This window comes from Suillus paluster, assembly GCF_016628075.1.
Source record: "Suillus paluster strain FC165 chromosome Unknown EDB91scaffold_9, whole genome shotgun sequence".
NCBI lineage: Eukaryota > Fungi > Basidiomycota > Agaricomycetes > Boletales > Suillaceae > Suillus > Suillus paluster.
The window spans coordinates 23,832-36,795 of record NW_024537569.1 but is presented as its reverse complement, the minus strand read 5'-3'; the positions used below and the strand labels follow the sequence as shown (position 1 = coordinate 36,795).

Below are 12,964 nucleotides of genomic sequence, written 5' to 3'. Positions count from 1 at the left end.
CCAGCCGACCTATCAAGCCTTCTGCGAAGGTGCGAGAAGCAGCGAGTAGTGCCATTCCTGCCAAATGTTCAGGTACTACCACCATGCCCCCTGCCACCAAGCGCCCGCTTGTCTCTGCAACCAGCTCTTCTACGATTGGTGATGATGATGGCAATGATGACGACGACGATGACGACTTGTCTACCAACAAGGATGAGTTGTTTGTTGAAGATTTAGGCGACGAAGAAGCCAAGGAAGCTGAGGCAGCTTACCAGCAAATTAAAACATTTGGAAATGCTGACCGAGATGTAAGTGTGTTTTTCAGACTCTCTCATACTATCCTGATGTCGAACCTCCAGGCTCGCAAAGGTCTGAAGAAAGATGAGCGGACGGCAGATCTGCGGATGATTTTTACCGAGGAAAAAGGTCACAAGAACATACATACTGGTGAAAGTGAGGATGGATGGTGGTGTAATGTTTGCAAGTGCATTTTGCTCTTCCCCCTTTCCGAGTATCTTTTTACTTACTTGCCCTCTGTCTCAAAGGGACGCAAATTTGCCTCTTCAAAATTGTTTCTTCAAAGGTAGCATTTCCACCCGTCGTACTCACATTGCTCAGTACATTTTTTCTCAAGCATGTTTGAGTCACGCTAACCATCTGACCAGCCATCCGAACTGCCACTTTCCGATATACAAGACTCGCTGCAAGGAGAAAGGCGTCATCATGCATGAGTGTGCTATTCCCATGAATGTCAAGGTATCTGACGGAGGGCAACGAACTCTTGATCATGCCCTTGTCCCAAAGCCACCTCAGTTTTCGAAGTCAGGCCTCGTTGACTATATCGTCGAGCTCATTGTTGCTGAGGATGAGGTTTGCAACTTTTGTTATTTGTTTCATGCACACATCCTCACGCAATTGCAGGCATTTCAACTTGTTGACAAAGGACCATTTCGCCATCTCTTGCAATACCTTTGGCCAAGTCTTTCAGATCAAGATATTCCGCACTGCACTAAGACACGGGATGAGATTCTTGAGAGAGCAAAGCTCGCCGTCGAACGAGTCAAGGAAAAACTAGCAGTAAGTGTTAATAATTGTGATTGTCTGCTTTTCACTCATTATGATTGTCTTAGCACGTTGACAGCAAGATTTCAATGACATTTGACTCATGGACATCGGAACCTGGCGACCCGTTCCTTTCCGTCACGGCCCATTATATTGACTCACCCGCCGACAAGCCTCAGGAGTGGGAGCTCAAGACGGAGCAACTTGCCTTTAGGCCCATCGAGGGTAATCACAGTGGTGCCAACATTGGTGGCATTTTGATCGAAGTCATTGATAAGTATGATTTATGCAAAAAGGTGAGCATTTATGTTGTTGTAGTTACTGTTTATCTAATTTTTCGATCATAGGTTGGCTGGTTCACAGCTGACAACGCTACGAACAATGATACTGCTATTCGAACTGTTGCGGAGGCTATCGACCCTTCTGGTATTGACTGGGACCCAGTTGAACATCGTGTCCGTTGTATGGAACATGCACTGCATCTTGCAGCGAAGCATTTTGTTGAGAGGGTAGCCCTGACATCCACCAGTGCTTTACTCAAGAAGACAGTGGAAGATGACAATGACGAGACCAATTTTGATGTCACCGATACTGTCGGTAAAGCCCTGTCACTTGTCACGCAAATACGAAAATCCCCACAAGCTCGTGTTTTCTTTAAGAGGTGCTGCACTGAGGTTGATGTTCCCGCTCTCAAACTTCTGAAATGGATTCGAACACGTTGGGCATCACTCTTCAAAATGTTGGAGCAAGTGATCCGTTTATGCAAGGTTTGTCATATCTTTTGAAATTTTTTGTTCTATTTAATTGATTTGAATTTACAGGGAGTCAACAGGTCCACGCAGCTCGCTGATGACAACGAAGAAGTCCCTAATTTACAAGGGAAAACATATTTGGCATTCAAGCTCACGCAACAAGAGTGGTTGAAGTTAGAGTTGATTCAAGATGTGCTGCAGGTCAGTTCCTTTAACTGTCTTTTTCACCTTTCCTATTAACTAGCACAATACTGCACAGGAGCCCGCTAATGCTCAACAGACTTTCTCGGCTACTCGGGAGCCTACAGTCTGGTGCACCATTCCTGTTCTCAAATATCTTCAAGAGACGTGGGAAAGCATGGCTGGCACATCGAAATTCGACAGCCTTTCGACATCCATCCAATCTGGCCTCGACAATCTTCGTAAGTGGTATCGAAAGACAAATGACACAGATGTCTACTTCATCTGCCTTGGTACGTACCCGTTCTTAATTCACACATTCTCATTTTGATGGGACTCTTACTTTCATGCAGCCCTTGACCCTAACTACAAAGTTGCCTATGCGAAGGCAAAATGGGCATCTCAAGACTTTGCTGATGGCGTGAAACGGCTCAAAGATGTGGTAAGTACATGGGTCTCTCAATAAATTGTCTTCGCACTAACTCAGTATCTAGTTTGATAAGTATTATCGTGCCCCTCCTTCATCTGCCATGGCGACACATTCTGTTGCTGTACCATCTCTCTCACGCCAAGGCTCGTATGGCCATAGCTGGATGCGCGATGCAATCCAAGCTCGTGTCTCACATGACGCAGCTCGTCAAAGACCTCGTCAGGAACTCGAGGATTATCTAGCTGCACCACTGGAGGATGTCGAGAATGTAGTAGCGTGGTGGGGTGTAAGTTCACTTCCCTCATATCCTTGATATTCCGTGCAAGCTGACAAATATTTCTTCAAAGCATCACTCTATTCAATATCCTACTATTGCTCGCATCGCAAAGGACTACCTTGCTATTCAGGGGTCTGCAGTTGCATCTGAACGGGCATTCTCAAGTGGCGGCATCACTGGGACCACGTGTCGTAACTGCTTGCTTCCAGAGACATTCGAGGCACTTCAACTGTTGAAGAGTACATACCGTCAAGGCCATGTCTCGACAATGGTGCAGGCTGAGCTCGTTGCTCCTCAAAACGTTGTTGTTGAATAGTCAATCATACTAGCCTACAATTGTTTGTAGTTTTCTTGGCGATTTTTTTGCAAAATTTTATGTTGCGTTTGGTAGTTCGAACTGGTTTGAACCCGAACCTGACCATTGTGAACCCGTTCAAAGTGGTCCGGCCCAGAGTCCACCTTACCTTTGTGAACTTGACCGAGGTTTGGTTCTCGGTCCTCAGTTATTTTGAAAAAACCAGACGGAACCGAACTTCGGCAGCACTATTTGTTATAAGCATCAATAAAACATCAAGATCAGATTGCAAACCTGAAATTTTCAATTTAGCCTGCAGATAGTGACTGAAAATGAACAACTCACTTTTGCATTGCCAGCAAAGGGATTGAATCAAGTGCAGAAAGCATGTTTCATTTGAGGTCATCCTCCTTTGATGACAATACATACTGCCTGTATATCCTCTTTGCATAACCCCAGCACATCTCAATGAAATTCAGCTCACAGTGGAATTTCAGTCACTTTGCATTTTTGGATGGCATGCAACTTGAAGGTCTGTTTTGTTGACTCACATCATGTCATGTCAATGGCTAGTAGAGGTGCCAAATGCCGACTGCTGTTTGTATTCTCTTGCTATCAGAGTGCTGGTCCCACAAATTCTAGAACTAAATCAATTTTGCTTGGACAGTCAAATGGGAAAACTAAAAAACTTTCAAATAACTCTTTCAGATTTTTTATGTAGCTGTTTCTTAATTTACTTAGTTGTAAGTTTGTTGTTGAATAAAAGCTCAAATGTCATGAAAAATCATGCTTGGTCATGTGACATTGTATACATTCGCATGAGGCCTACCTTACTGCATTGTGCATCTTTTCTTTTCAATCAAAAACCATGATTTTTATGCTCACTAAATCAACTCTTTTTTTCTCAACTTGACCTCAAAATTCAGGAACAACCCCAAGTTATCATTGGCAGAGTGCATTAATGGCTGGGTTTCTGATGTTTCACCAGATACAGCCAAACTACCCAAAGCTTCAAGCACTTCCAAATCTCATACCACTGCCTCAACTTTGTCATTGGTGCATGGACCACCAAGCAGCACTTTATCCAGTTTCCATGCCACATCAGTATCAGGTGTAACTACCAAGTCCTCTAAACCCAAAGTCTCCCCCACTCCAGCTAATGCACCTGATATTCTCAATGCTCTTGTTGGCAGCTTTGATGATGAAACTTTGGATGATTCCCAGGAATGTCTGGATACATTCATCCCAAAGATGAAGGGGAAGAAGTCTTCAGTTAAGGTGCATACTAAATGGTTTGTAAATACATTCTAATTCTAATGCAAAAAGCAAACCATATAGATTACCTCCAGTGCAATGACCAAGGATGTGCTATGTTCAACAGGAGACTCACAGGAGACTGAGATAAATGCACAGATGAACCTGAAGGACAAATTGTGTGAGGATGAAGATACCAAGATGTCTGAGGACAGTGACAGCAGCCTGAGCAATGGAGTCTCATTCCATTGGAGTAAGAAATACAAGCTTGCAGACACCAAATCCTCCACCCTCGTCTTGGAGGGTACCCCATACAAGGACAAGGATGATAACATTGATGTTCTTAATGTGCCTACAGGCTCTGTTGCAACAGTCAACACAGTGAAGAAGGCCATACATTCAACATCTTTGGTAAGTTTATTTTATTAATGATTATTGCAACTTATATTCTCTGGACAGACTGTCATTGTTGTCTCTGTCATATACCAGATCTGACTGCTCCAACATATTGATATCCGCTCCACCTGACCCTATACCCCTTCCACCTTTTCCTCTTATCCACTCCACATGTCTCCGCTCAATCCAGTTAGCCTCCATATCTGCTCCTGCACCTCCACTCAACTGCCTCATCAGTCACCTTCTGTATAAGTTCCATTCAACTAGAACCTCTTTCCTCATTTAGGTATATACTTTCCCCTTCAGTACATAACACTTACTTCCCAGATCACTGGCAATTCCTATAATCGCTCAATTACTGATCCATCACATGCATATTGATATCTGCTCTGACTTATGTTTTCTCTGTAGTAATACTTACCAATTGTATACTCAGCACATAGCCTTATGCTATGGACTACTGATCACTGCCTCCTCACATAGAAGTATATAAACATATTATGTACATAGCTAGTTTCCTTAGTCTTAATATTACTTGTCTTCCCTCAGTTTCTACTGATGGGAATTCTCTGTAGGACTTTGCTCACTCCAGACACAAGTCTCACTTTGTCATCTCCTTCCGCTCCTCCGCTTCAACTTAGAGCCATGCTCTAAGTTAATCTCCCTTACTTCCCTCTGCATCATAACACCAATCCCCTTGTCCCCTCTGCTGCGACTTCCTTCCCCCACTCTATCTGCTCTGCTCCTAGTCGGTCTGTCACTAGTAAGTACTTTACCTCCCAACCCTCAAAGCAGTCCAAAACGATCCACTTGTCCTATGGTCAGACAGTGTCGGTCCCACTCCAAATTCAGTGCACATACTTGGCTAAGGGCACAGCACAAGAGCTGAAGCCAAGCCCTGACCCCTTCACTTCTCCATCCAAGCATGGTACCTAACAATCTCCCAGTCAGCTGCCACACAGGTGCAGCCACCTGCAGAGAAGGTGAAAACCAAAGAGGAGACTACTACACAGTTGGGTCTTTGCTGCCTGCTGCCTCACTTGAGAACAAGCACGTTCGACCCTAAAGGGGATTGCTACTGGGGAGTACTAGTCTCTGTCTAAATGACCCTAATCAACCCTACCGCAGGTAAGATGAGGATCCGCAAAAATGCGGAATAAGCGGAACTAGCGGAACTCAAGTGGAACAAGCGGAACCCAAGCGGAATGGAATGGAATGAAGCGGAACTCAACTGGATACAATGCGGAACATACGGAGTCGTCGGAACTTGCAGATCAAGTCAAAGGAAGTATATCACAAGGTTAGATTGATAGTGGGCATAATTCAAAGTGGTCCTCTAGTAAGGTGAAGAAAAAGTGGGAAGGTAAAAGATGGGATTTGATAAAAAAAACACCCAAGCCCTGAGTACCACTACTTAAAGGGAAGATTATTTTTAAGGAACACTGAGGTACAGGTAGTAAGTTTCTCAGGAAGCGGAAGTGAAGGCAGGCAGTGCACATGGGTGCAATACTCCGCAATAGGGGTCCATGCCATAAGGGCATGTGTCAGTGTGATCTGGATAATGTTAGAAGCAATGGGAAGTGAGATACAGCATACCAATGGACCTGGAAGGATGGGGACAGGACATGTGAAGGTTGTCTGACGATGTGCAGGAATATTGGATAGTGCGGGCAGGTTCCGAAGGATGTGCGGGAATGCAGAACCCATCGGACGATGCACGGGAAACACGGAACGTGCGGAATACATGGAACTGATGTGAGATGATGCGGAAAGGACAGGGTTTTACACCTACAGTGGGGGAATTCCTCACAACGCGTCATTTCATTCTTTGGACTCGTCCAGACCTGGACCATGGTTATGATTCTATTCTTGTCTCTTTCTTTTTGATCCCGTTGTTCTGAAACGTGAGAAGTTCTCGCTTCTACCTCTAGATCACAGAAGCCACAGCTTCTCCCGAACCCTATGCCCTAACCACTGTATTGGTTCCCCCATTGATGGGGATTCCCCATACCCTTTGCCCTTACCGTTCAACCAGTACTACTTACCCTTTCCAGTATGTGACTCACACATACCCTTGACCCTTACCGATACCTCGGTAATACCTCCATTACCCTATACCCTTACCGTTCCACTGGTATCTCACTTTACATATATATATATATCACTTCTCTTGTAGATAGATTCTCTAACTTGAATCTACTCGGTTCTCATCTGATACTTGTCGTTGGGTCTGAACTTCTCTTGTCTAAGAGAACTCCCTCTGTACACAGAACCACCTTCTCTTGAGATGATACTCTTGAGTTGAACTCTGTCTCTTGGATTGTATCCTCGAGAAACTCCAATTGACTCTACATAAATAAGGGCTGCAACCCTTACTCAGACTTAGCGCAGGCAAGCTCCTTGCTGGGCTAGCGCTGAAGGCCACACTTCGAACACCCCTTGCGGGTTTAGCACCACCGGATCTCATCCGAGAGGTTTTGCATAACAGACATTGATTCAGTAAAGGTTGCCAGCACACTTCTGAAGGACTTTACTTTCATTTACAAGGACATGGAAAACCTAGACCCAATCCAAGCCTTCTTGTCTCCATTCATGTTGCAGCTCTTGGCAACCGCTCATCTTCACAGCATTCTCAGGCATGTTGAAGTTCCCATGCTCAAAACACATGTGATGTCTGTTATCAGGATGACTGGCATTATTGGCATTTGCACAGCTTCAGTAAGTATTCTAGATGTACAAGTGACATGACTGATGATTGTACTTTCATCAACAGCTCAAGTGCACTATCAAACACCTCCATATTGACACCATTAATGTTGATGCAGACACCCTAGATATGGGTCCCTGTTAAGGTCGTGCTCAAGGGAAGAGTAACTCAAAGGGCTTGGCTTCAGCTTGTGCACTGTGCCCCTTACCCAAGTATGTGCCCTTAATTTCCAAGAGGCAGAGGGAAAGTCTGATGGAAGTCTGGGTAAGTCTGGAGGTCAGACACAGGGGGAGTTTGGCGGAACTCCGGAAGGCTAGGAGTAAATAGAGTAAGACTACTTTGAACAAGTCTAGAGTAGAAACGGAACAGAGATAGACTACCCTAAGGTAGAGCTGGACATATAGTCTTAAGGATTAACCCTAAGACTCAGAGGCTTGGCTTTAGCTTGTGCGCTGCGCCCCTTACCCGAGTATGTGCCCCTAATTTCAGATTGTAGTCTAACATGAGTTCTGCAATCTCTGACAGGACGTTGGAGCAGAGGCCCTCCGAAGGAGGGCTGATGGACTACCAGGTGAGCACAGGAATGTCAGGCGGAGGTTGGTCCGCCCGACAGGAGAGAGTCAGAGCACTACTGCAGTTGGAACTAACAGTAGAAGCGGAGCAGAGGAGACTGCTCAGATGAAGTCCGAAGCAGAATGGAAACAAGGAGGACAGATGTACAAGAGTATTGGTCATAAGTCTGAGGCGCGGGAAGGGTGGTCGAGGTGCAGGGAGTCGGATGAGTGGAGATGGTGGCCAACCTAGGGAGTCAATCCCCTGGGCTGGCATACAGGAGTTTGTCAATGGTATTGCCCAAGAGCAAGGACAAGGGAGCAGGGCTTAGAAAAGGTAATATTCAGACTGAAGATCTACAGACAGATATACATATGTTTATATATTCTAAGTAAGTAGCATAGCATAGCAGAAGGCTATGTGCTGAGTGTACAGAATTACTAGAAAGATGACTGAGACATATGAGAAAGAGGCTCAGAGAACAGTATGTACGCAATGGATCAATAATCACTCAGGTATAGGGATTACCGGTGATCCAAAAGGAGGAACTATGATACCAAAAGGAGGTAGGACTAGTTGAGTGGTTCCTAGTCTAGAAGTGGACTGGTGAGGCGGTTGGACAGACTATTAGTTGGGTGGACTGATACGAGAGAAACTGGAGGAACCGAGTGGGTTGAAAAAGCGGAGATGGTGGAGGAAGTAGGAGTAGGATCAGTCAGACCAACAGTAGGGATGTTCACAGGTGGTATTGGGGGTGCTCGGATCCAGTATATAACAAAGGAGATAGATGTGAGTCTGGAGATGAAGGTGGAGTGCTGGGTGGACAACAGGATGGAGAATAGGATGGAGACCTGGACTTTCATAGGGGAGGGTCCAGAATTCCAGGTCTGGAGGTATGGGATATGACAGTCCCACAAAAATGAAGCACAAGCTGCAGACATTGAAGACCTTCAACAAGGCCACCAGCAAGGACAGCACTACCAAGAATGCCTTCTCTATCAACAACTGGGGATCAGCAACTGCGTCATATGTGGTTGCTATTGAGGGCAAGGGAGACAATTACATGAGGAACTTGACATCAATGGCCTGGAAGTTACTGAAGAAATTGGGTGGCATTGGCCTCGAGAAGTACCTTTGCATCAATGATGATGATAACCTGGAGGAAATTGACAGGTGTGCCATGCTGTGGTAATGAAGATTGGTTCTTTTTTCCCTTATTGACAAGCTGACATCATTCTATAGATAGATCTCATTTCTGCACTGCTTGCTGCGAGTTTCCAATTGTGCACCCATCTTCATACCAATGCATTTTGCCTATCTAACCATTGCTTATATTGTTTTTCATTATCTGCATCTCATACACTTTTCTTCAATTTACATTTATTTTATGCTCTCCACATCACTGCCCTTTCTTCCTATTTTCACCACTTTTTCATACTTTGCACTGGACAATGTGATGCTGTTTGCTCTATTATTACTGCTTTTTTGTCGGTCAATGCCTGGTACGTGACTTTTAATAGCAGTAAAGCAGAATTCAGAGGGCAAGTGGCCTTTTTCTCAATTTTCTCATTGTGTCTTTCATATCACCTTATGACTCCTCAAGCCTGGTCAAAGTGGGAAAAATAAGGATAAATTAAAATTCATTAATGAAAATAGATTTGAGGTTTTACTGATGGAGACAGGCATATTGTCAGCAGGAAGGTGTACATGTGTCATATACAATGGGTGGGATGCAAAAATGTCTAATATCTTGCAGAAATACCTACAAGGGAGTTAGTGTCAGGTATGAAACATATATTGAATCACAAACTTGGAAATAGCAGCATTTGAATGCTGGAATCATTCTGCAACATGTCTGACAGTTAAACCTGTCACACAAGTGTACAGAAAAATTGCCAACTGTTCTTCAAGTGATACATAGCATGAATCCATGTGACTGAAGTTTTGAAGGTCACACACCAAGCTCACAGCAGATGTGCTCTGGGTGGCCAATAATTAATTCTATCACCCACTCTTCCCCTGTTAGGGCAGATGTGTGGTAGGGCTCAGGATCATCCTGGACTTGCTATAGCCTGTAGGAGGATATGTGCTGTGGCAGCAAGTAGAATATTGAGGAGGAGAGCAATGTAATGAAGAATATACTGGTGAACTGCAGCTTGCAGTAGGTGAGTCTGGTTGGGGGGAGTCTGTACATCAGGAAAAGTACACATTACCTAATTACAACTTGATACCACTGAATACATAAAAACAATGAACCAAGAATAAATAAGCCAAAAACCATCAAGAACAGCCTTTCTTAAATAAATTAAATTTTCAACATGAACATGTTGCCAACTTGCTACAACACCTTTACTTGTTAGGGTGTTTCTTTAATCTGCTCTTGTTATTCTCTTTTCATTGTACCTACTGAATCTATTGACTGCATGGGCCAGCACCATGTATTCTTTGTCATAGTCTCAGTCACTTAATTCATTCATACAAGATCATCTCATCTATTTAGATAGCTGCAGACTCAGACTGTCACCTCAGATGTTTGCCTTCACACACATGATCTAATGTAAGATACCTAGCTTCTACTTACATTTACCTATACTCACTTCTCATAGAGAGTCCATTTGATCTAGATGAATACTAAAGACATTTGCCTTCACATGCACAATCTGAGAGTCTGTTTGATTTAGACCCATGTGATTGTATTAACCCTTTATAATATGTTATTGATAACAATCAATCTTACCAAGGGCTTTCAAACTCAGTGTATTTCATTGAGGAAGTGCTGGAAGAACCAATTCTTGGCAATCAAGAATGCTATGTTGGAATGAACAATGAACCTGTCTCCATGCAATTACTGATTATTCCACCTAATATCATTACAAAGTAATTACTTACCAAAACAACTTGAAATTTGCTTGATTGGTTTGCTCAGGTGTGATAGGGAGATCTACATACCCAAGAAGATTCTTTTGTTTTCATGATTCCACACTAGTCTGACCCTGAGAATGACTGGTCAACTCAGAAGAAGCTTCTGCTTCTGCAATAGGTGGGGATAGAAGGTCTTGATTGCCTTTCTTTGTAGCGAGGTAGCCCCGAACTTCTGCATGGGTGTGATTAGGGGCATTGGGGCATGTTTTTTGATCAATTAAATGTTTGAGATGATTGTCATCATGGCCCTCAATGGATGCCAAGCAGTAGTTACATTTGAAAAAGTAGTGGCTTGAGTTGTTTTTGACTTTCTCCCCAAGAACAAAGTGGTTGGACACGATTTTTCGGACAGGACAGCCCTTGGGCTTTTGGGCCATGGTAATTGTGGACTTGCACACCAGGATACATTCAAAATTTTATTGTTTGTTAGTAGGAACAAATACCAGGCTATCATAGTTCTGCCAACTTCTGCCAACCACCCTCGACCTACTGCCAGTAATTGCTGCCTGGCAATTTCCACTGGCAGAAATATTTCATTCTGCCAACAACACTAGACACACTCATGCCACTGACAATTTTCAAGTTGGCAAAATTTTGTTCAAATGTTGGTTACTGAACAGGCTCTTGTTAGTAAGTTAAGTGTAATGATTAGTATTACAATGTGGCTGAATTTTCTCAAAAAGGGCTGGCACCTTTGGTACTGCAAAGAGCTGTAAGAGTTTGTTGATTAACAACCCAAGATAGTTGGCCTCATTGACTCTAAGAGCCCGTTCAGCAACCAGTGTTTGAGCAAAATCTTTGCTAAACCAAACATCATTGATCAGCATGGTGTACCGAGATTCAAGCTGAGTCTGAAATTAGTCAGTGAGCGATAACAGTGTGATAACACATACAATGATAACTCAATGATATCCAATAGCTATATGGATGCATGTAACCTTGTTGATCTACAGCGACTCGTAGTTCCGCTCGTCCGACCATTGGAACAGACTCGCCCCCTGACCTCACCATGCTGCACTTCACCAGCACATTATTTGTTATGTTGCACTTATCCTCAGTATTCTACTTACTGCTACAGTGCATATCTTCCTGGACGATACTCCTGACCCCGAATCATATCACACCTCAGCCCTAACAGGGCAAGAGTGGGTGATAGAACTCATTGTTTGCCACCCCGATCGCATTCATTATGAACTTGGTGTTAATCTTCATGTCTTTGAGAAATTGATACAAGACCTTCACACCCTTGGTCACGGCAACTCGTGTTATGTCTCACTCGAAGAACAACTATCTATATTCCTATATACCTGTGTGACAGGATTGACTGTCAGGCATGTCGCTGAACGATTCCAGCATTCAAATGCTACAATTTCCAAGTGTGTATTTTGATTTAACACTAGTATATTTCTGATACTAATCCTCTTGTAGATACTTCCACAAGATGCTAGACATACTTTCCTCCCATCCTTTTTACACAGAATACGTCCACCTTCCCACTGCTGATGCACCGGTCTCGAGTGCAATTCGCGACAACCCCAAACATTGGCCATACTTCTGTGATGCTATTGGAGTGATTGATGGGAGCCATATAAATGCATTTCCTCCCTCAGCCACTCGCCATTTATACTATAACTGCAAAGGTTTTGTATCACAAAACTGCCTCTTTGCTTGTAACTTTGACCTTGAGTTTATCTTCATGCTAACTAGATGGGAAGGGTTGGCGACAGATGCACGGCTCTGGGATGTAGCCCAACATGATGGCTTGAATATTCCACCTGGAAAATACCTTCTTGGGGACCTCGGTTTCCCCCCGACCCAACAACTTTTAGTTCCTTACCGTGGTGTTCAGTACCACATAGCTGAGTGGGGTCATGCTAGCGTCAGGTAAGACTTTTATTCTTATGTGGTGTAGCTCATCTAATAATACCATTTTTTAGACCTGTTAATAAAGAGGAATTATTAACCTTCATCACGCATCTGCTCGTAACGTCATCAAGCGTATTTTTGGCGTCATGAAGCAGCACTTTCGCATTCTCCTGGTATCTCCAGAGTACAAGATAACTATCCAGGCTCGTATTCCCACAGCATTATGTGCCCTTCACAACTATATACGTGTTCACGACCCACAAGAAGAGCCTCTCCCTCACAGGGCCATCTT

General features: G+C 43.8%; 1 protein-coding gene across 1 annotated transcript; it reads left to right on the top strand.

Moving 5' to 3' along the window:
* Positions 1 to 1,778: 1,778 nt before the first annotated feature.
* Positions 1,779 to 2,472, top strand: EDB91DRAFT_1079250 (uncharacterized protein; the record flags this gene model as incomplete). Its single annotated transcript, XM_041315109.1, has 5 exons — positions 1,779 to 1,808; positions 1,863 to 1,994; positions 2,038 to 2,266; positions 2,327 to 2,415; positions 2,461 to 2,472. 5 exons carry the CDS (start codon positions 1,779 to 1,781, stop codon positions 2,470 to 2,472), a joined length of 492 nt encoding a protein of 163 aa, XP_041180569.1.
* Between the last annotated feature and the right edge of the window lie 10,492 nt (positions 2,473 to 12,964).